The sequence below is a fragment of the Anolis sagrei genome, chromosome 5 (assembly GCF_037176765.1).
Source record: "Anolis sagrei isolate rAnoSag1 chromosome 5, rAnoSag1.mat, whole genome shotgun sequence".
Classification (NCBI taxonomy): domain Eukaryota; kingdom Metazoa; phylum Chordata; class Lepidosauria; order Squamata; family Dactyloidae; genus Anolis; species Anolis sagrei.
In genome coordinates, this window is record NC_090025.1 from 36,365,774 (window position 1) to 36,385,837 (window position 20,064).

General features: G+C 38.3%; 1 protein-coding gene across 1 annotated transcript in view; it reads right to left on the reverse strand.

Annotated features, from left to right (window-relative positions):
- Positions 1-1,138: 1,138 nt before the first annotated feature.
- Positions 1,139-20,064, reverse strand: part of ANXA5 (annexin A5) — a 40,464-nt gene continuing 21,538 nt past the window's right edge. Inside the window, exons 6-13 of the mRNA XM_060778996.2 lie at positions 15,726-15,816; positions 14,984-15,063; positions 13,571-13,627; positions 6,815-6,908; positions 6,512-6,607; positions 4,411-4,469; positions 3,152-3,274; positions 1,139-2,177 (exon numbers count right to left, since the gene is read on the reverse strand). Of these exons, the coding sequence (XP_060634979.2) occupies positions 2,115-2,177; positions 3,152-3,274; positions 4,411-4,469; positions 6,512-6,607; positions 6,815-6,908; positions 13,571-13,627; positions 14,984-15,063; positions 15,726-15,816 (663 nt within the window). The 3' untranslated portion in view covers positions 1,139-2,114. The remainder of the gene's footprint in view (positions 2,178-3,151; positions 3,275-4,410; positions 4,470-6,511; positions 6,608-6,814; positions 6,909-13,570; positions 13,628-14,983; positions 15,064-15,725; positions 15,817-20,064) is intronic.

Below are 20,064 nucleotides of genomic sequence, written 5' to 3' on the forward strand. Positions count from 1 at the left end.
AATACAAACACTGTCCAAAAACATGTGCACTTCCATTGGAACTGTCCCAGCTGTTCAGCAATTGTCTTGTGCAGACAATGTGATCCATATGCTAGAAGCAATGCCTATTATTCCTCATGGAAGATGATTCAGCCTTTTTTCCCCTTGACATGTGGAAATCAACAGAGAATTGATAAGAGTATTCTCCATTGCACTCCTCTGTCTTCTGGTAGACTTCTCAGATTCTTGATGTTGGACTGTCAACAACCAATGCTACCTGCACTATCTTCCTCCATGAAGTAATTTACAGCACTCAAATGGAGCCATCATAAGTCAAAAAGGGCACCTTGGGAGTTACATATACACATGCATATATGTATGTGTGAATGTGTGTACACATACTACAGAATTTAGATATTGTTAGATTTGGTCATTAGTCTTCTTCTACTCCCTTTGTGTTGTTAAGATTAGTCCCTCTGAAAAAAATATTTCTGTTCAGAAGTGGCTTATGTGAGCCATACCAAACCAACAAATCTTGCAGAACCTTTGTGGCATGTATTATATCATGAGGTTTGTGGATTACAGTCTAGTCCATCATATGGATAATATTTTGAAACCTACCTCAGAAGTACTTCCCTATCCCAGAAGCGTGATGCTGGAAGAAGCCAAAGGTCTGTTTGAGGGCAAGGAGGAAGAAAGAGATGGCAGTGTGTGACAATAACAACCCCAAGGAAGCAGCAAAAAAGAAAGGTATGGAGCGCAATACATAGTTCAGTAGCCATCTCTTATCCATCTATATATCCATCTGCCATGCAACTAAGATTATCATGTTTGAGAACTGTACCTACTGAAATTATATACATTTGGGGATGGGAGCATAAATGGAAAGGATTAGAACAAGAGTTAGGAGTCTGTGGTCATCCAGATGATTTGGACTTCTACAATCCAATACCCTGGCAATGCTAGGAAGACTGATGGGAAAAACCCAAAGTATCTGGACATCCAAAACTTTACCATCACCAGGTTACAGGCAGGGCTTCAACAGCAGAACAGCAAAACTAAAATGAATGGAGGCACGATGAGTGTAACATACTCACAAGTCTTTAAAATGCTCTGCATTGTGTACATGCTCTATAGCAAATGAATGCTACTCAAACAATTATATTTTCCACTTTTTTAATAGCACCATACAATACAAATACGGCAAGATGGTTTATGCACAATTCATAATTTTAAAGCCACTAGCATAAGCTTTTTTTCAAATTAGCATTAAATGAAGTACAAAATATGGTTCAAGGAAATTGGTTTGAATTCTTGGAATGTATTTTGCTTTCACTTTTACAAAAAAGGAGTTAAGACTTTTAGTTTCTTGTCTATTTTACAAAGAAAAGAGGTAAATTTGTACGAGGCGTTTCTGTTAAATTCTTTTTTTTAGTTAGGAATGTAGATATAACAGGCTGAATCTCAAATGATGGCTGAAATCCTGTCCTGCATTTTTGAGATAGTAAACTGAATTTACTATGTCATAAAATGTGCAATAGGAAAGAGTTCTAGAGAACTCAAAAGTGCACACAGTTTGTGGATTTACTTTTTTCCCCCTAAAAGATTGCTTGATTATTCCTTCATTAATCAACACTTATCTAAATGCCATGGCTTCAGTGGGTCTACTCTCCTTGAGACTTGCAATTAAGATTAACCAAAAATGGTTGTACTTCATCCCCCCTGAAATCAATGGGATGGAAGTAAACCATGAGGATGAATGTCTCCCACTGAAAGGGATTTCAGTGCAATTAGTTTTGTCCAAATCCAACCTAATGGCTTCTGGAAGACTGGCCTGACTTTTAAGGAAGGATGTGTAGTGAAATAATGTATAAAATACAATACATTGAAATACAAACAAGGTCAATAATAATAACAGCAACCACAAAAAAGGTCCTTGCTGAGCAGCGGCAATCCTAAATAGATGGTCCAGTAGAAATTTCAACAGGAAGAGTAACTTTTATCACTTGAGTACATATTTGTAAATTGCTTTTTATAATAGGGATGCAGCTCTAAATGCCAACAAGCTTAGCCATATTAAGAGAGGAAGGCACATGGAAAGAAGTATGACTCTTGTCTTCTGTACTGCTCTTAAGTTAGTCATCTTCGCCGCCACAGAGCAGCAGGAGACCTTTCCGGTAGTCCCCAGATGTGTCTTTCTGCAAATCAAAACACAGGGAAGAAGTCAGCTGTGACTCCAAGAATAAAATCCTTGATGTATGATAGCTTTACCTTTCACCATATGAAATCCATTTGTAGGGTCATAAAATTGGAAACAGTAGATAGAAATTATTGGAAACGTCATGTTTTTTCTACATTTCATCAAAAAGCTGGAGAAGCAAATCTGGAACCTCACTTGCAGAAGTCCAACAATGTTGATATTGAAGGCTTGCTTACAAAAGACATAGGTAGAGTAAAGGTAAAAGTTTCCCCGACATTAGGTCGAGTCGTGGTGCTTTATTACTGCACTATTTAAAGTCATTATGTCCCTGTTATAACTGCTCTTATCCTTACGCTGCTACATGATCTATGCACCTTATTGATTAGCCTATTTTCTAATTTGTTGCACACCAGCCCACCCTCCCACAACAAGACTTGAAGTATGTCCTCAGTTGTTGCTTATGATGCTTGTTATATAATTGTTATAATGTTGATTTATGCTGTTTTATATTATTGTTATATTTTATATGCTTTGTTTTTAACTCTGTGTGATTGGGCTTGGCTCCATGTAAGCCGCCCCGAGTCCCTTCTACTCACATTTACATGTTTTCAAACTGCTCGGTTGACAGATGCTGGGGCTAACTGCGGGAGCTCACCCTGCTCCCTGGATTCGAACCATCAAACTTGTGGTCAGCAAATTCTGCAACTCAGCAGTTTAACCTGCTATGCCACCAGGCCCTCCCCCTCACAACAGAGATAACAGATCTACAAAACAGTTTCAGCCACAATTGCTATATTTAAACTAATTTATTCCCATTTCCAATGGCAGCCTACAATGGATTTAACACACACCAATATAAAATAAAATATCACCCTGTATCTTCAAATTGTTATAGATTATAATGTTTTTGTACCAGACACCTCATGTTTGTGCAAAAAGAGAATAGAGTAAACTCACTGCATAAGGGCCTACCTGAATTGCATGGTACAACGATTTTGCAAAATTCTTTCTGAACTCCTTCCTGATATCCAAGAGATCAATTTCACTCCTTGAGACTATGATTCTGATCAATGTATCATCATCAGTGCCAGCTCCCTGGTTTTTTAAAAAAGGAAGAGCAGGAGAGTTTTTAAAAATCAATTAACAATACAAATTAGTCAGTGGAAGAGTTAGAATCTGAATCATCTGACATACAACACACCCTGATCTGTGGCATTTTGTTTAGATTTTTAACTGATTGTTATTTACTGTTGAATTGTTTTAAGGTATTGAATTATTGCGTCTGTTGTAAGCCGCCTTGAGTCCCCTTTAGGTTCGAGAGAAGCGGGATATAAATATAGTAAATAAATAAATTAATATTCAACTAAAAAACCCATAAAAATAGATGGTAAGTTATAGTTTGTGTTAGCCCTGATCAGTCAGTACCTTCTTTGGTATTTGAAATGCCATACAGCCCAGCTTACCTATCCGAACGTATCTCCTTCTATGAACCATCTCAGAGTTTAAGATCTTCCGGGGAGGCCCGGCTTTCGGTCTCACCAACCTCACAGGTGCATTTGGTGGAGACGAGAGACAGGGCCTTCTCAGTGGTCTCCCCTTGGTTATGGAACTCCCTGCCTAGTGACATCAGATCAGCCCCCTCCCTCCTGACCTTCAGGAAAAAACTGAAAATGTGGATGTGGGACCAAGCTTTTGGATTTCTATCAGTGCAGTATGTGAATGTGGAATGATGCAATGATAACTGGAACGGTCTGGACTATGATATTGGATTATGTGATTTTAATCATTTTAATCTTGAAATGTTTTTAGTGGGGTTTTTTATGTATATGTTTTATTTGCTAGATATGTGTTGTATGGCATCGAATGATGCCTTCATGTGCACCGCTCTGAATCCCCTTCAGGTGGGAAGGGCAGGATATAAATATGGCAAATAATTAATATTGGACATTAAAAGTGTTTTTAAAAAGTAAGCTTCCCACTACACTTATTTTATTTCATATATTGTTGAACATTTGGGGCATTTTCTTTCTCAGATATCTCAGCAAGAAAAAAAACATACATGCTCATTTAAGATGATATTTGGAGGACATAATAGGACTTTTTCCAAGTAAGCATGCATAGGATTAAACTATCAAGCAGCTAAAAGCTTCAGAAGATAAGACATAGGTCATTAATTCAGAACTATTCAAACCAGAGTTTTCAAAAATGTTTTTGCTGTTGAAATGACTTACTTTCATTGCATAATAAAGCGATTCAGCCAAATAGGCAGGGATGCTTCGGACAGATTTCACTGGAAAAGAAAAACAATATATTCTAATGTGAAAGCAAGGCCTTAAAAATCCTGCATCATCGAATGACAGGCTGTTTTGTGGAAATGGCATTTGCCTTCCAACACATTGGGCTGTCAATGAAAAGTATTCAGAAGCTACAACTAGCAGGAAATGTGGCAGCCAGCTTGTTTATAGTTTGTGTTGTGGACACCGCATGTCACCAGTCCAGAGCCAGCTGTGCTGAATTCTGATTTGTTTCTGACTTCAATTCAAAGCACTAATTCTGACGTGGGACTCTTTCATATTACACAGTTATAGTGCTATTTTTTTCATGTCAGGAGCGACTTAAGAAACTGCAAGTCGCTTCTGGTGTGAGAGAATTGGCCGTCTGCAGAAACGGTGCCCAGGGGATGCTTTGCCATCCTGTGGAAAGCTTCTCTCATGTCCCTGCATGAGAAGCTGGAGCTGGCAGATGGGAGCTCAGCCTGCTCCCCAGATTCAAACTGCCAATCTTTGGGTCAGCAGTCCTGCAATCACAAGGATTTAACCCATTGCGCCACTGGGGGCTCCTATAGTGCTATAATTACACTTTAACTGCTATGACTGCATCCTATGGAATTATGGAATTCTTAGTTTAGGGAAGAATAGTTAGAATCTCCAGCCTTCCTAAACTCCTAACTTCAGGATGTAACCATGGCAGTTAAAGTGGATTTGTAGTGATTTAGTAATACAGTATACAACCGGCCCTACTACATAGCTTGAGACCATGATATAGAAGAAACCACCTTTTCTGGATGAGGCTGTCTGGCATTTGAGATCTTATAGTCCTGTTTATGTCCCACTACCTTGGGATTCAAGGTTGCTCAACACAGTGCCTTCTCTGGAGAAACCATTTTGTTGTGATGCTTTCTCACAATAGCTTCAAACTACAGGAAAGGAGATTCCACCTGAACATGAGGAAGAACTTCCTAACTGTGAGAGCTGTTCAGTAGTGGAACTCTCTACCCTGGAGTATGATGGAGGCTCCTTCCTTGGAGGATTTTAAACAGAGGCTAGATGGCCATCTGTCGGGGGTGCTCTGAATGCAATTTTCCTGCTTCTTGGCAGGGGGTTGGACTGGATGGCCCACAAGGTCTCTTCCAAAGCTATTATTCTAATTCAATTTAAGTCCAATCCTGCTATTCTTCTAGTAGCAGGTGAGAATTAAATAATTCGGTCTGGGCTTTACTTTTTCTGTTATCTGTTCTGGGGGGGAAATTAACAAGTTGTGTGTCTTGCTGGGCAGAGAAGCAATTAATTACTTTATTATTGTTGTGTGCCTTCAAATCATTTCCAATTGATGGCAACCTTAAGCATGGGATTTTCCTGGTGAGCTTTGTTCAAGAGAAGGTTTGCCTCTGAGACTGAGTGAGTGGGTTTTCATAGCCAAGTTGGGATTCAAACCATGGCCTCCACAGTTGTAGTCCAACACTCAAACCATTACACCATGCTGGCTCTCTTTTGATAAATAAATAATTACAAAGAATTGAAAATATATTAAATTAGGACTCCAACAGAACCAAACAGTGATCTAGGCTGCAACTCTATGTACATGAAGTGAACACAATGGGACTGATTTGTAAACATGCATAATAGATCTATCATTTCATAACATTAAAAATCTAGAATTGAGACCAACATGTTATGGTTTTTTGTTTTTCAGTCAGGAGTGACTTGAGAAACTGCAAGTTGCTTCTGGTGTGAGAGAATTGGCTGTCTGCAAGGATGTTGCCCAGGGGATGCCTGGATGTTTTACCATTCTGTGGGATGCTTCTCTCATGTCCCCGCATGAAAAGCTCGAGTTCATTCCAGTCCCCAGATGCAAACTGCGGACTTTTCGGTCAGCAGTCCTGCCAGCACAAGGGTTCAGCCCATTGCACCACTGGGTTCATATTAAGGTGAAATGCAACTAAAATCACTATCTCTATTTCCCCACTTCTAAGGACCTCAATAAAAAGATACTATTTATCCTTTACTTGTTTGTATTTCTTATAAACAATGTACTAAGAGGACTTCTCATTACCAATTGCCAGAAGCAGCTTCTCCATGGCTCCAGAAGTTTCCCGGTCAATTGTTTCTTCAATTTGAAAGCCAGAGATGGTCATATATTTATCAAACACTGAAAGAGAGAATACATGTGGTGACTATGTGCACTTAAATTTTCATTGGTAATTTGTAATTGTAAGTTGACAAGAAAACAAATCACCTCAGTGCATTGTACAGTTAATTTTAAATACAACAATAATGTAAGAATGTTCAACATGCTAAAATCACAGCAACAGGTCTACTTGCATTTGCTTCCAGTGCTAACATTTTCATCTCTTACCCTTCCTTAGGTGAGAAACACTTCGAGTTCCCAGGATGGTGATGAACTTTTCTTCATCTGTTCCCCATTTCAGCTCACCAGCTCTAAACAGCTCCTATTCAGAAGAAAATAATAAAGTTGGACCGGGCTTTAGTACAGCTGATAAATCACCAGCAATTATAAGATCTACCAGCTGAAAGGTTGCCAGCTCGAAGTCCTGGGTTGGTGTGAGATCCCGACTGTCGACCCAGCTTACTGTTTACCTAAGAAGTTCAAAAACAGCTTGAGCTGTAAGTAGAGAAATTAGGTACCTCTAAAACAATCGAGGGAGTATTGTACGACACCAAAAAGAAAAAGATTAGAAAATGCTTGGTGACCAAAAGGAAAGAGGAAGTCCTGATAGCTCTTCGTCATAGAGGATGGAGCGATAGCACCCCCCACCCCCCCGTGGCTGGATTCAAGCACAACCTCAAATGCGCCAAAAAGCTGCATGTCAACATAACATATCTCCTTCCTGTTCTGTCTGTCTCTGTCCTATCTATCCAAAATGGCATTGAATGTTTGCTGTGTATGTGTACTGTGATCTGCCCTGAGTCCTCTTGGGGAGATAGGGTGAAATATAAATAAAGTGTTGTTGTTGTTGTTGTTATCATCATCATCATTATCATAAGGGTAAGTTTTGAAGATGTTTCTGTTTTCTGGACCAATCTTTTATAAATGCAGCTACTTAGCCACAAGAGCATTTAAATATAGTCTTTACTAAATCCATATACAGACACACATTGCCAGATATAATAGGCTGCAGCTCCTATCACCCCAGCCAGCAATTGCTATATTAGCTAAGGATAACTGGTGGCAATTCTATCTGAAGGATGGCATTTTAGGGAAGGCTCATTTGAGGAGGTGCTGAATATAGATTGCCTGAAAATTTCATTTTATTGGACATACAAACCAAGAAAAATCCAAGAATCCAAGAATACTTCACAGATGGTTTCATGTGGATAGTGCATCACATGATAGTTTCCATGACCGACATTTCACAAAGTTCATAAAGAAAAAACACGATTCCAGATGTTAGCCTTGTCCACTCAAGAGAACTTATTTAAAGCCATCTGCTAGCTAGCATTAATTAACTACTTAATGCAGATATGTTAGGATCATAATTTGTTTTGATATTACACCAATGCCTCTGGTACAATTATAAAACCTCTTTACAACCTTTCTGAACATAGTTGCTAATTGCTATGTAAATAAGCCTCCATCCAAAATGAAAATGAGGGCGGCATGCACTTGCCCTCATCATTTTTATGGCTGTCTGTTCAAATCTAAAAGATGTGACATGCTTATCCAAATGACATAGCAATTCACGGGTTGGGTTGCAAAGGTGATGTCTGACCAGATCCTCCATGTTATGCTCCCTTATAGGTCCAAAAGGGTAATGCCTACATTATTATGTGTAGCCTTTCCAATCATTCTGTAACATTTCTCAGGTGCACCTGGCTTCACCCACTGAATTTCCCCCATGTGATGTTTATTCCAGTAGGTTAGAACAGTGCCCTGGATTGCCAAAATAAGCCCTTTGCCATTATGTGCCTGTCACTACAAATAAGACATGTGCAGTGTGCATAAGAATTCATTCATTTTTTCCCAAACTATAGTCCAGCCACCCAACAGTCCAAGGGATTGTGAATTAGCCATCTGTTTAAAAAGTTTGAGGGCCCCTGATCCATGCCATTATGTATCTTATAAGATATAGATGTGCTCATTTTAGGATGGAGCTGTGAAACCTGCAGGGTGAAGGCCACATAAGTCCTCTCTAAGGCTCTCCCCAAGGGAGAGTTATTTCAACCAGCCAGGACTAGACTGGCAACTGTCAGCCAGAGGATCTTTTTGTTGGCTGCCCCCAAATTGTGGAATGACCTACTAGGAGAATTCAACAAGTAAACACACTGTCTGGATTTTAAGAACAGGTCTGGTCTGGCCATTGCCTGGATAAGTAATTGCTTGACAAGCTACAGTTGTTGGCTCCATTTTGTTATCAGTATGCTGTTGGACTTCAACGTTGGCAGTTCGCTTTAGACCTCAGTGGAGGTGGATGCAGTGTGCTTTTGGGCTTCAAGAGAAGCAGTTGTCTTTTGGGCTTTTACAGGAACAATTTACTATATGTTTGCTTTGAGAAGCAGTGAGTACAATTATACAGTTTGGATTTTCATAACATGTATACTTAAAGACTTTGGACTATGGACTATTAAGAATGATACCCTGTGTTCTCAACACAGAGAAACTGCATCCTATCTAGAAATGTGCCTGTGTACTAAATTAATACAAGATGTTTATGAGTAAACAAGATATGTTACTTTTAAAAGAAGACCTTGATTTTTGTCTCTAAGTTTCAAGGGAGTGTATATGTTTTGGACAACTTCAACTTCAAAGATTTTTTTTCAAAACTCTGCTAGCTATGTGTTTTTTGTGCAGTGGCATGTCTTTCTCCCTGGTAGTTCAAAGACATGGTTTATCAGTTTAACAGCTGTGTTATCTGTATGCCATTACATAAATGCTTGTGAACATCACTTTTTCAGATGGTTGACTTCTAACAAGGTCATGCCTTTCCTCGATTTTCAAAAGGTGGTCTCCAGATGGTCATGGAGATTCACATTTGCCAAAAGGATAGGACATCATTTTTCCTTTTCAAAAAGCTTATTAATGCCATTTTTCCAAAAGCAGTGGTGTAGATGGACACATTCAGAAGAGCCTTTCTTCACTATGAATGCAACAAACTTTGCCCTTCAGAAGTTTTTGTACTACAGCTCCCATAATCCATATCCATTGCATATGATGGCTAAAATTGATACGAATAAAAAATATTTGGAAGCCATTGTTGTCCATCCACTACTTTATTAGGTAACATTTCTTCTCACCAGTTTTATTTAGGGAATGGTCATAACCATGAATAAGAAAGGCTAGTGCTACGATGACATGATTAACAATGCCTGCAAGACATTTTTTCTGCTTATACCCACAGAATACAGAAGAAGCCAAGGGCTACTCCCGAGATTCACACTGGATACAATCCAAGGGATTATGCAAATAGCAAGATGAATTGCTGCCTTTGGGTGTTGTTTTGCTTTGAGAAGCCACCATTCCTGTAATTTAAAAATTGCTCTTGGAGCTCCCACAGTGTATTCCTTTGAGAGTAAAGTGTTGACTCATAAGAGACTGTGATTCAAAACAAGTCCTGGTGTTTCTTCAAAACCAATTTCGATCCAAAAGAACACATCTCTAAAGAACAGCAGGCCTCCCCTGTTTGTAGCAATATTGAAGTTCATTCAGAAACTCCAAACAGCAATTTAAAATTCACAGGGAGAAGAAGATTACTTAAATTTCTGATTAAATAAAGTGCCTGATTCCCTGTTACTTTCAAGAGTCCGGTTTAGGGCTAAACAGCAGGAAATGCTCATTAGGCCAAGACGATTTCACTATTCTCATCAGGCCTGCAGATGTCAACATCAAGTTGGCAAACATATATTGTGAAAACTCTTATTATCTCTGTAAGGCCAGTACAGTGTAGTCAATACTAGTTGAGCATCTCTTGTCCACAAATCAAAAATGTTCCAAAATCCAAAATTATCCATATGGGAGGCTAATATGAGTGCTTTCTGGTGGTTCAATGTACACAAACTTTGTTTCATGCACAAATCTATTAGAATTATTATCTCTAAAATTACCTTCAAGCAATGTGTGTTAAGATGGCTATAAAAAATGTTCAGACTGAAATTGAAGGCCAATAATTAATCCTGTTGTCAAGCTACCTCATTATGTTTATGAAAATAATCCAAAATCCAGAAAAGAAATCCAAAAGATTTTTGGTTCCAAACATTTCAGACAAGGGAGACTCAACCTGTATACTATGTTTCTATTAGTCTTTTCTCTTCTACGAAATCTATTTTTTTCCATCTATTTCTACTAGAAAACTTCAAAAACACTTCTACTTCAAAAGTATGGTATTTGATGAAGCTGTCCTAGAGGAACAGCTAGGATCACTATAATTAACACAACCAGCCAAATCTAAAATAACGTATGATCTAACTGGCCCCTTTGTTGCTACCACTCCTTTTTCCTGTTTGTAAACCAGCATAGAGAAAACAAAGTGAAGTCATGGAAACGTTATTCACCAGAAACATTGGCTTGCCTGAAATCTTCCTGAAACAGTCACATCTGTGGTGGCAGGCTCTGCAATATAGTTACTTTTAAGTAGCAGTATAGTTTTAATTCCCAACCTTCTAGTGAGTCATTATATGAGTATCATCGTTATGACATACGCTAACTTGATTTAGTATACAGTAGAAAGTTCAGCTAGGAACTAGGCAGCATGGATCGAATCCATGCTCAGTCCTGAAGCTCCCTGTGAGATACAAGGCAATCTAGTAAACTGAACTGCCTCCCAAGGTTTTAGGAAAGTTACATTTCTGGACCTCAGCTCCCAGAATTCCCTTGACACAATGATTATGCTGATAAGGAGACTTATAGTTTTAAAAATTTACATTTCCAAGTTCTAGGTATTTGAGAACAATCTCTGTCATTGCTCTGGGTTCCTTTCATAAAAATGAATGGTAATTAAAATATACTATAAGGTCCTACAGGTCTTCTCCAAAGGTAAAAATATAAGCATCTTATTTTTGGCAAAGCCTCTTCATAGTTAAGACTATTCTCATCACCAATTAATTTAGATAAAAATAAATAAATGGATATTGAAAAAACTCAATTGGTGTTTTTTTTCTTAACTTAACTTAACCCTTAACTTAAGATGAAAATAAATATGGGATGAGCACCCTTCAATACCACTCCAAATCTTGTTCAACCTTTTGGAAGATCAATTGATAATCTGTCATTTGGAACCTGTGAATCTGGTGTGAATCAAAACATATCTAGTCCATGGCCAAACCCTGACACTGTCCACTTGTTCTGGTACTTGATACTTTATTGAGTTAACTGAAATACGTGTAGAGTTTGTTTCCAAAAGGAAAAGTTATACTTGGCAGCACTATTGGCTAGTAGAAGATTATGGACAGATCAAAATTATCAAAATGTATTAAAACACTTCAGTATATAGGGCTTGAGAAATTTCATAGCAAAAGAATTATATCCACACTTTTTTTCAATTCCTCTAAAATTTGTTCAGATTAATTTATTACCTTTTGGAAACATGATCCACAAATGTAACACTTACAAATGTAATCTTGCAAAACATTCCTTTTGATGGCATCCTTAAGAAGTGATATCATTTTTTTAACTGTTTGGAAAATGTGCTCGGGCTCTATATAATGCTATCTAATCTAGCACATAATGACTTAAATGTTATATTTAAACATATTTTGGGCTTTCTGTGAAATGTACTTTATTAGAGTACAGTAGTTGTAATGAACATCTCCCTCAGTAATAATATAACTGAAGCACATGTTTTCCTTATTTTTGGCAAAAGAATGATTACATCTTCGAGACCACATCTCCTTCTATGGACTGGTGTGGGCTCTGAGATCTGCCAAAGATACCGTCCTGTCTGTCCCCACCAACCTCCGTCTCAAGTGCGGTTGGAGGGGACAAGAGAGGGGGCCTTCTCAGAGGTGGGCCCTTGCTTTGGAATGTCCTCCTAAGAGAGATCAAGCCTTCTGGACACAATTGAAGACATGGCTTTTTAGACAAGCCTTTGACCATGTTTAGAAATTTTTAATAAACATATTTGAAGACCAAGAGATTATTTCTCCTTGCACTTTATGATATTGTTTGCAGTTTGTTTTATACCTGCAGCTATTGCTGAATTTTATTTTTAACCCATGGGATTGGTGATATTATGTTGTTTGTTATTGCTTTTGTGTTATTGTTTATCCACTTGTTGTATTTTGTGTGTTTACGCCTTTGAGTGCTTTGTAAGCTGCCCCGAGTCCCTTTGAGAGATGGTGGCGGGGTACAAATAGATTATTATTATTATTATTATTATTATTATTATTATTATTATTTACTACTACTACTACTACTACTACTACATCTGAAGGATACATCCTAAAGAGGACTATACCAAACATGTCTGAATTAACTGATTTTCTTTTGCTGAAGCATAAATGCAAAAAGAGAGGCAGCATGACGTGATCTGGGCTTTGGACAAGGATACTGGGAGACCAGGGTTTGAAATCCTCCAAGAGAATGTCACATTATTTAAGCCGCAGAGGATAGGTTTGTCTTATGTTCACCTTAAGTCAGAAATATGGTAACTTCAGCTTCACTCACTCTTTACTAACTAGTTCCATTTCAAGTTGGAAAAAAATCTAATTCTCTACCAGTTGAACATTCAATTTACCTAATAGATCAACGGGGCTGTTGTTGTTTTGCATGGGGCCACACTAATTAAAATTCTTGGAAATGCAGCTAATCGTTAACATTCATTTTTTTCACAGATGGCAATAAAGAGGAAAGGCCAGTTTGTAGAGAAAATGGTAGCAGTCACTAAAACATGACCGTCACTTTATTTTCTAGCAGCCATTTATTTCCTTAAAGCTTTTAAAAATGTGTCACTCTCCAAAAACAAAAATGATATTTGACACTTCAGTCAGCTCTGTCACCACAACCCCTTTTAAACACACATCCCTGGATTTTGTATGAACTGATAATATCATTTCCTTGTAGAAATCATGCCCTTAAGTTGATTTTATCACTGCTTCTGTCTTTAGGATGTTTTTCATGCTCATATGGGTGAACAAAAGAGCTGAGGAAATCTTCACTTACCTGAGCATCTTGCTCCACTAGCTTCTCGTTAACTGGGCCATCAGGGTCTCTATTAGCCTAAATAGGGAAAAATAAGTGCAGGTTAACTAATAAATGAATTAAAACAGTGCTTTCTCAAAAACAAAAAATAGTTTGAAAGGGAAATTTGTACCCACACTGTATTTGTTCACTTCATATGTCCTATACCTTCTATTACCAGGAATTTCCAAATGTTGTTGGACTCCTAACTTTCCACAGTGTTCATTATGCAGGCTATAGCTGTTGGCTGTTGTCATTCAACAAAGTATGGACTATGAAGTGCTACATGGTTCCTACCCAATGATCTTTGATATTTTTTGCCTTCGGTATGAGGATAATCCAAATACTAGGCTGTGTTCTACTTGGGTAATAAAGCTCATTTTAGCTCGGAATGCTGAATATATAGATCCAAAGTGATACAGGCCAAGGGAATGATACAGGCCAAGGAATGCAGTTGCCTTAGATAGTGATGCAGGCCAATAGACTACAATTGTCTCTGGGCTCCAAGGTTAATGACAAGAGTCAGAAACAACATCCTTAGATAAGGGGTCAAGTGAAGACGAATTGAAAGAAAACTTTCAAGGGAGAACACCTGGTGATACGGACCTAAGAAAGGATTTATGTCTGCAGATTAGGGCAGATAGTCAGCTCCGTAGATCAACAAGGCCTCATGGGAAACAGATAGAGAAAGTCAGTGGAAAATGCCATGACTTCATGTCTGTTTATTAACAGCCAGTGTGTACCCTAAATTCAGCTCAGGCAACATAGCATTTGAGTGAGAAGCTAGGCCTGAGTTCTCTGGTTCTTGTTTCAACTCAAGCCTTGGTTTTGGATTTAAGTATCCTGGAAGTTTTCTATGTTCTGGTTTTTGTATTCCTGCTCCAGTTTTACTAAGTATAACTTTTGCTTGTGGACTTAAGCTATATCTGTGATTTTTGGCTATTCCTGGACTGTGTTACCTTTGAATCTATATGAGACATTTGGATTCCTGTTTGGTTATCACCTATTGCTAATCATCTTCTTTATACATCTTCTTTCTTTATTCCTGAAATTTTCATATACTTCTAACATGTTTTTACAATAAACTTTTTGCCTACACTCTGGACTCTAGTGTTGTGGTCATAGGTGGCTCCATGCTTGGGGTGCAACACTTTCAGACATTTTGGAATAGAAAGGATTTATATAAATCAAGTAAATCTAGGTTTGGAAGAGTTACTTCATTTGGACTTCGCTCCTAGAATTCCTGGCCACCAATCACCCTGTTAGTGGAAGACTGGAGCTGTAGTCTTAAAAAGTAACTTTTAAGCATAAGTAAAGAGTAATGTGAACTGAAAGCAAAATGTTTTAGATACTCCAGTTTGTATAAAAGTAACTTCTACTATAATAAAAACTTACCTGAAGAAGAACTACCATCATCCTTTGATAATAACCAGAGGTGTCGGATGTTATATGATCTTCTAGGTTAGCTTCATATTCTACAAAAGACCATAAGCAGATACCATTAAACACAATTTGAACCATTTCAGTGCTTTGAAAGATGTAATCAAGAGAGAGTTATTTGTAATGGTGCTGGTTTTGTGAAGCATCTGCAAAGTGTGCAATTAATGCTATATGGAAAAGATGCCTACGGAAGAGTTAATGTAGTTGATGTTCTCTAAAAATGCAAAAACAGCAATAAACTGGCCTAACAACATCAGAAAATGGAATGGAAAAATGCAGCAAGCATGAATTCAATCTGCTAGCACTCCATCTGAAGATTTATGCAACAGGAAATAGCCCTGAAGAGTCACTTTATTACCAAAAACTTTTAATTACTTCGTCTTTCAATTACTTTTTCTTTCACTACAAATTAGCATGTGCCCGACTCGGAACTTGAGAAAATTACTTTATGGATTAATGTTCTCACAATCCTTTGAATAGCCAGTAATTGTGTGGTTCTGGTAGCTATACCATGATCTCTAGAATTCCAGAGGATTGAACCATGCCAGTTAGTGGAATAATCGTTGGATAAATAGGGTCTGAAAGAAATTGGGATCCAAATTCTCAATTGGCAAAAACTGAAGCAATGTCATATTCTATCCATTTTTGATCCCCATAAATGCAGGAGCCTTTCTGAGTAGAGAGCTCAATGTTTTACCTTCCTCGTAAACCTGCTTTATATTCCGGACTTCAGCAGGTGTTCTCGAAGCAAAAATTTCTGTCAGAACTTTTTCATTTGTTCCTGCCCCCTGCAAATAACAAAATCAACTCATGAGATGACATATTGGCTCAGTTCATACAGCTAATATTACCCCCTCCCCAAAACACTGAAGGAAAGTATCAATTGGTTTCATCAACCTTTTTAAAATTCCATAATATCAAAATAAAGATAATTTAACACCCAACATAAAGTAAAATACGGCCTGCCTCAAAAGAAATCCACAAGACTCATGGTTACAGAGTTCTGTTTTTGAAATGGCATGTGACCCATTAGCCATACATGGAATCCTATAAATAGAACACATGCTGACATGAACAAGAAATCTCTGGTAAAGTAAATAGCTAAAATAGGAACTCCCAGAACTCTTTCAATAAAACCAAATGAAGATTCTTTCGCCGATCTTGTATGTTTGACAAACTATAGGTTTTGGTTCAAAAAAACACAAATTGGTATTCTTCCCTTTCTATTCTCTCAGCATTATTATCAAAATGGCAAACTTCCAACTTGGAAAGAATGAGCTCATTTTTGCTAATGTGTACAGGAAATCATGGCCTTTTGTCTACCCCCTTTTCGCCCTGTATAGAAACTCTACTGCAGCAAAATTTGTAACTAACACAAAGAAGAGAATTTAAAGATGTCCCCCACTGTTATTTCTATAGCTGAAGTGATCTGGTTAATGTAAGATGCCAATTAGCAATGTCTGCTAAATATTACAATACTGTTGAGGTTTTTGTACATCTCACTAGTTATTTGTTCAACACTTAAGACACTCAAGAAAACACCAATGTTAGGTCCGGGCGTCTCTCTCTCTCTCTATGATCCACCTCAGAAACTAAGAGAGTCAGGGGAGGCCTTGCTCTTGATCGCACCCCCCTCACAAGCGCAACTGGTGAGGATGAGAGACAAGGCCTTCTCAGTGGTGGCCCCTCGTCTATGGAACTCCTTGGCCTTCAGAAAAAAACTAAAAATATGGCTCTAGGATTTGGCTTTTGGTCAATAATGGGAGTAGTGCAATAAGAGACTATAAATTAACTTAATGATGCTCTGGAATTACGTGGTTTTTATTGTTGTTTTAATTGGTTGGTTTTAATGTTTTTGTTTTGTTTAATGTTTTTGTTTTGTTTAATGTTATTCATTGATTTATGTGTACATGCGGCATTGAATTGTTGCCTTTGTAAGGCATAGCTGTAAATATTTTGGAGAATATTTACTCAAGTCACAACTTCAATTCTTCATGAGAAATGGGAAATAAAAAAAATAGAACTACAACAATAGCTGTAAGTATTTTGGAGAAGGAGGCATTAGAATTATAACTGTATACTTAAAAATGTAACCTTCCAAATTTTCAAGACCAATAAAAATATACCAACTCTATCCATAGAGTTTGCTTGGAAAAAATTATTTAGAAGAGATGGAACTTTTCAAAGGACATCCAGTGAGTTTCCATGAATCAACAAGAATGCAAACAGGCATTCAAGCCACTAGGCTACACAGGCTCAAGGCACAACTTCATTAAAATTCAAACACACCGTGAATACAAACAGAAAAATGTCCAGTGAAACCCTACTCATCTTTTCTTTTCTCTGCACTAGTAGAGTGAACCACAATGTGTACTCCATCCTGATCTCTCTATTTCCAATTTCCATGTGCTGCCAAGCCAAATATGAAAAAAGACCACTTTTTGTGAATGCAATGACAGAGTTCAATGCACTCAGGACCACTGACAAAGCAATGCTTCCAGTCAAGTGCAATTCTTCCAGTCAAGTGCAATTCTGTAGCTGGTTTCACAAGAACCGACAAGTCCTTTTTAGACTTTCCTTGCCAACAGAGAATTACAGGCAGTCCCTGAGTTACAAACATCCACTTAAAAACAACTCGTAGTTAAGAACAGGGGTGTTTTTTCATGTCAGGAACAACTTGAGAAACTCCAAGTTGCTTCTGGTGTGAGAGAATTCGCCATCTGCAAGGATGTTGCCCAGGGGACACCCAGATGTTTTGCCATCCTGTGGGAGGCTTCTCTCATGTCCCTGCATGAGAAGCTGGAGCTGACAGATGGGAGCTCACTCCGCTCCCTGGATTTGAACCGCCAACCTTTCGTTCAGCAGTCCTGCTGGCACAAGAATTTAACTCACTGCACTGAGAATTTCTACCCATAGGAAAGGAAATTCACTCCTGAATAAGTTATCATGGAGAAAAGTGTCTGAACTGAAGCTTTATCTCCAGTTCTTGTTTCCACAACAAGCCACATTTTTCTAGAGGATGTTAACCCTTCCCTACATTATCCAAAGCTTAGATAGATAGATAGATAGATAGCTCGAAATACATTTTAAAAGTATCTGTTCCAACTTATATACACATTCAACTTAAGAATTAAGCTACAGAACCTATCTTGCTTGTAACTTGGGGGCTGCCTTTATTGGGAATGGAGAGAAAAAGACTCATGAAGACAAAAGATTGCTTGAATATCGGGCAAAGCATCCCTTGTGAAGTGATTTCCAAAACATGGGTGCCACAACTATGGAGATTTGTGTATATATGCCTCTATTTTCACGCTTAATGGAGACAGAGAGATGAGCAAAAAGGACCTGCACATTTACAGGTAGGTTTGTGAGGAAATAAATGGCCTACAGAGAGCCTAACCACTGCTTTTCATGTAGGCAGTTTGAACAGTTTACTGTTTGACAGAAATGTAAATTCCCAGCTTGGGGTGGCAAGTCTAATGTGTAGCTTCAATCTCTGGTTTGGGAAGTAAAGTAAAGTGGAACTGTAAGATCTGTGGCAGAAACCAATCAATCCCTGCTTTAAGCTCTACTCACTTGCATAATACAACCAAGGTGACAGGAGTGAGACCTTTTTCATTCATTAACATGGTTGACACAATCATTAACTGTTGACATAACCTTCGTTACAAAAATTCCCTGCTGGAGTCCTTGTGAAAAGAAGATGTGAGGCAGGAATGCCACATCAGAATTGTGGCATTTCATACCTGTCCCTTCTTCTATTTGCCATCTAATTGGTTTTATCTCTTAAGTTAATATAAAATCATAGCCTTTAGATTTTCTCAGTTACCTCCCATGAAGTTCTCCAAATTCCAGGTGCAGAGGGGAATAAATATTTGGCTACAATGCTTTGCTGAGAGCATTCAGGCCACTGGAATGTCATAGATAAATAGTAGCTGCATTAGTAAGGAATTGAAGGTTGAGTGGGCTTGCGTATGGTGATTCACCATACTAGAGGTAGAAAATGTTCTAATTCAATTCACATCACCCTTAGCCAGCACATCCAAAAGGAATGCTGGAAGTTGTGGTCCAACAATTTCTGGCAGGCTGCAGAACTGCCTGGCTCAGTATTCCCAAGACCAATAAAACAGCTCTATGGAATATTCAGGCGAGATTTTTTTTCCTACCCTGCTAAACCTTCAGGATTAATTTGAAAGACAAGACCAAAGCATACAAGGAGGGAACATTGCTTATTATGAAGACTTCACAGAACATTTCACTACCTTCTCTAAGGACCTCATCACACTAGAGCATTGTTTCTCAACCTTCCTAATGCTGCGACAGCTTAATACAGTTCCTCATGTTGTGGTGACCCCCAACCATAAAATTATTTTTGTTGCTACTTTATAACTGTAATTTTGCTACTGTTATGAATTGTAATGTAAATATCTGATATACAGGATGTATTTTCATTCACTGGACCAAATTAGGCACAAATATCCGATACGTCCAAATTTGAATACTGGTGCGGTTGGGGGGTGATTTGTCATTTGGGAGTTGTAGTTGCTGGGATTTATAGTTCACCTACAATCGGAGAGCATTCTGAACTCCACCAATGATGGAATTGAACCAAACTTGGCACACAGAACTCCCGTGACCAACAGAAAGTACTGGAAGGATTTGGTTGGCATTGACCTTGAGCTTTGGAGTTGTAGTTCATCTACATCCAGAGAGCACTGTGGACTTAAACAATGATGGATCTGAACCAAACTTGGCACAAATACTCAATATGCCCAAATGTGAACACTGATGGAGTTTGGGGAAAATAGACCATCATTTTGGAGGTGTAGTTGCTGGGATCTACAGTTCACCTTCAATCAAAGAGCATTTTGAACCCCAATGACACAATTGGGCCAAGCTTCCCCCATGACCAATACAAAATACTGTTTTCTGAGGACCCCTCTGACACCACCTTGCAACCTTGCACACCCCCCCCCCCTCAAGGGTCCTGATGTCAAGGATGAGAAATGCTGCACTAGATTCACTTTAAATCTTGT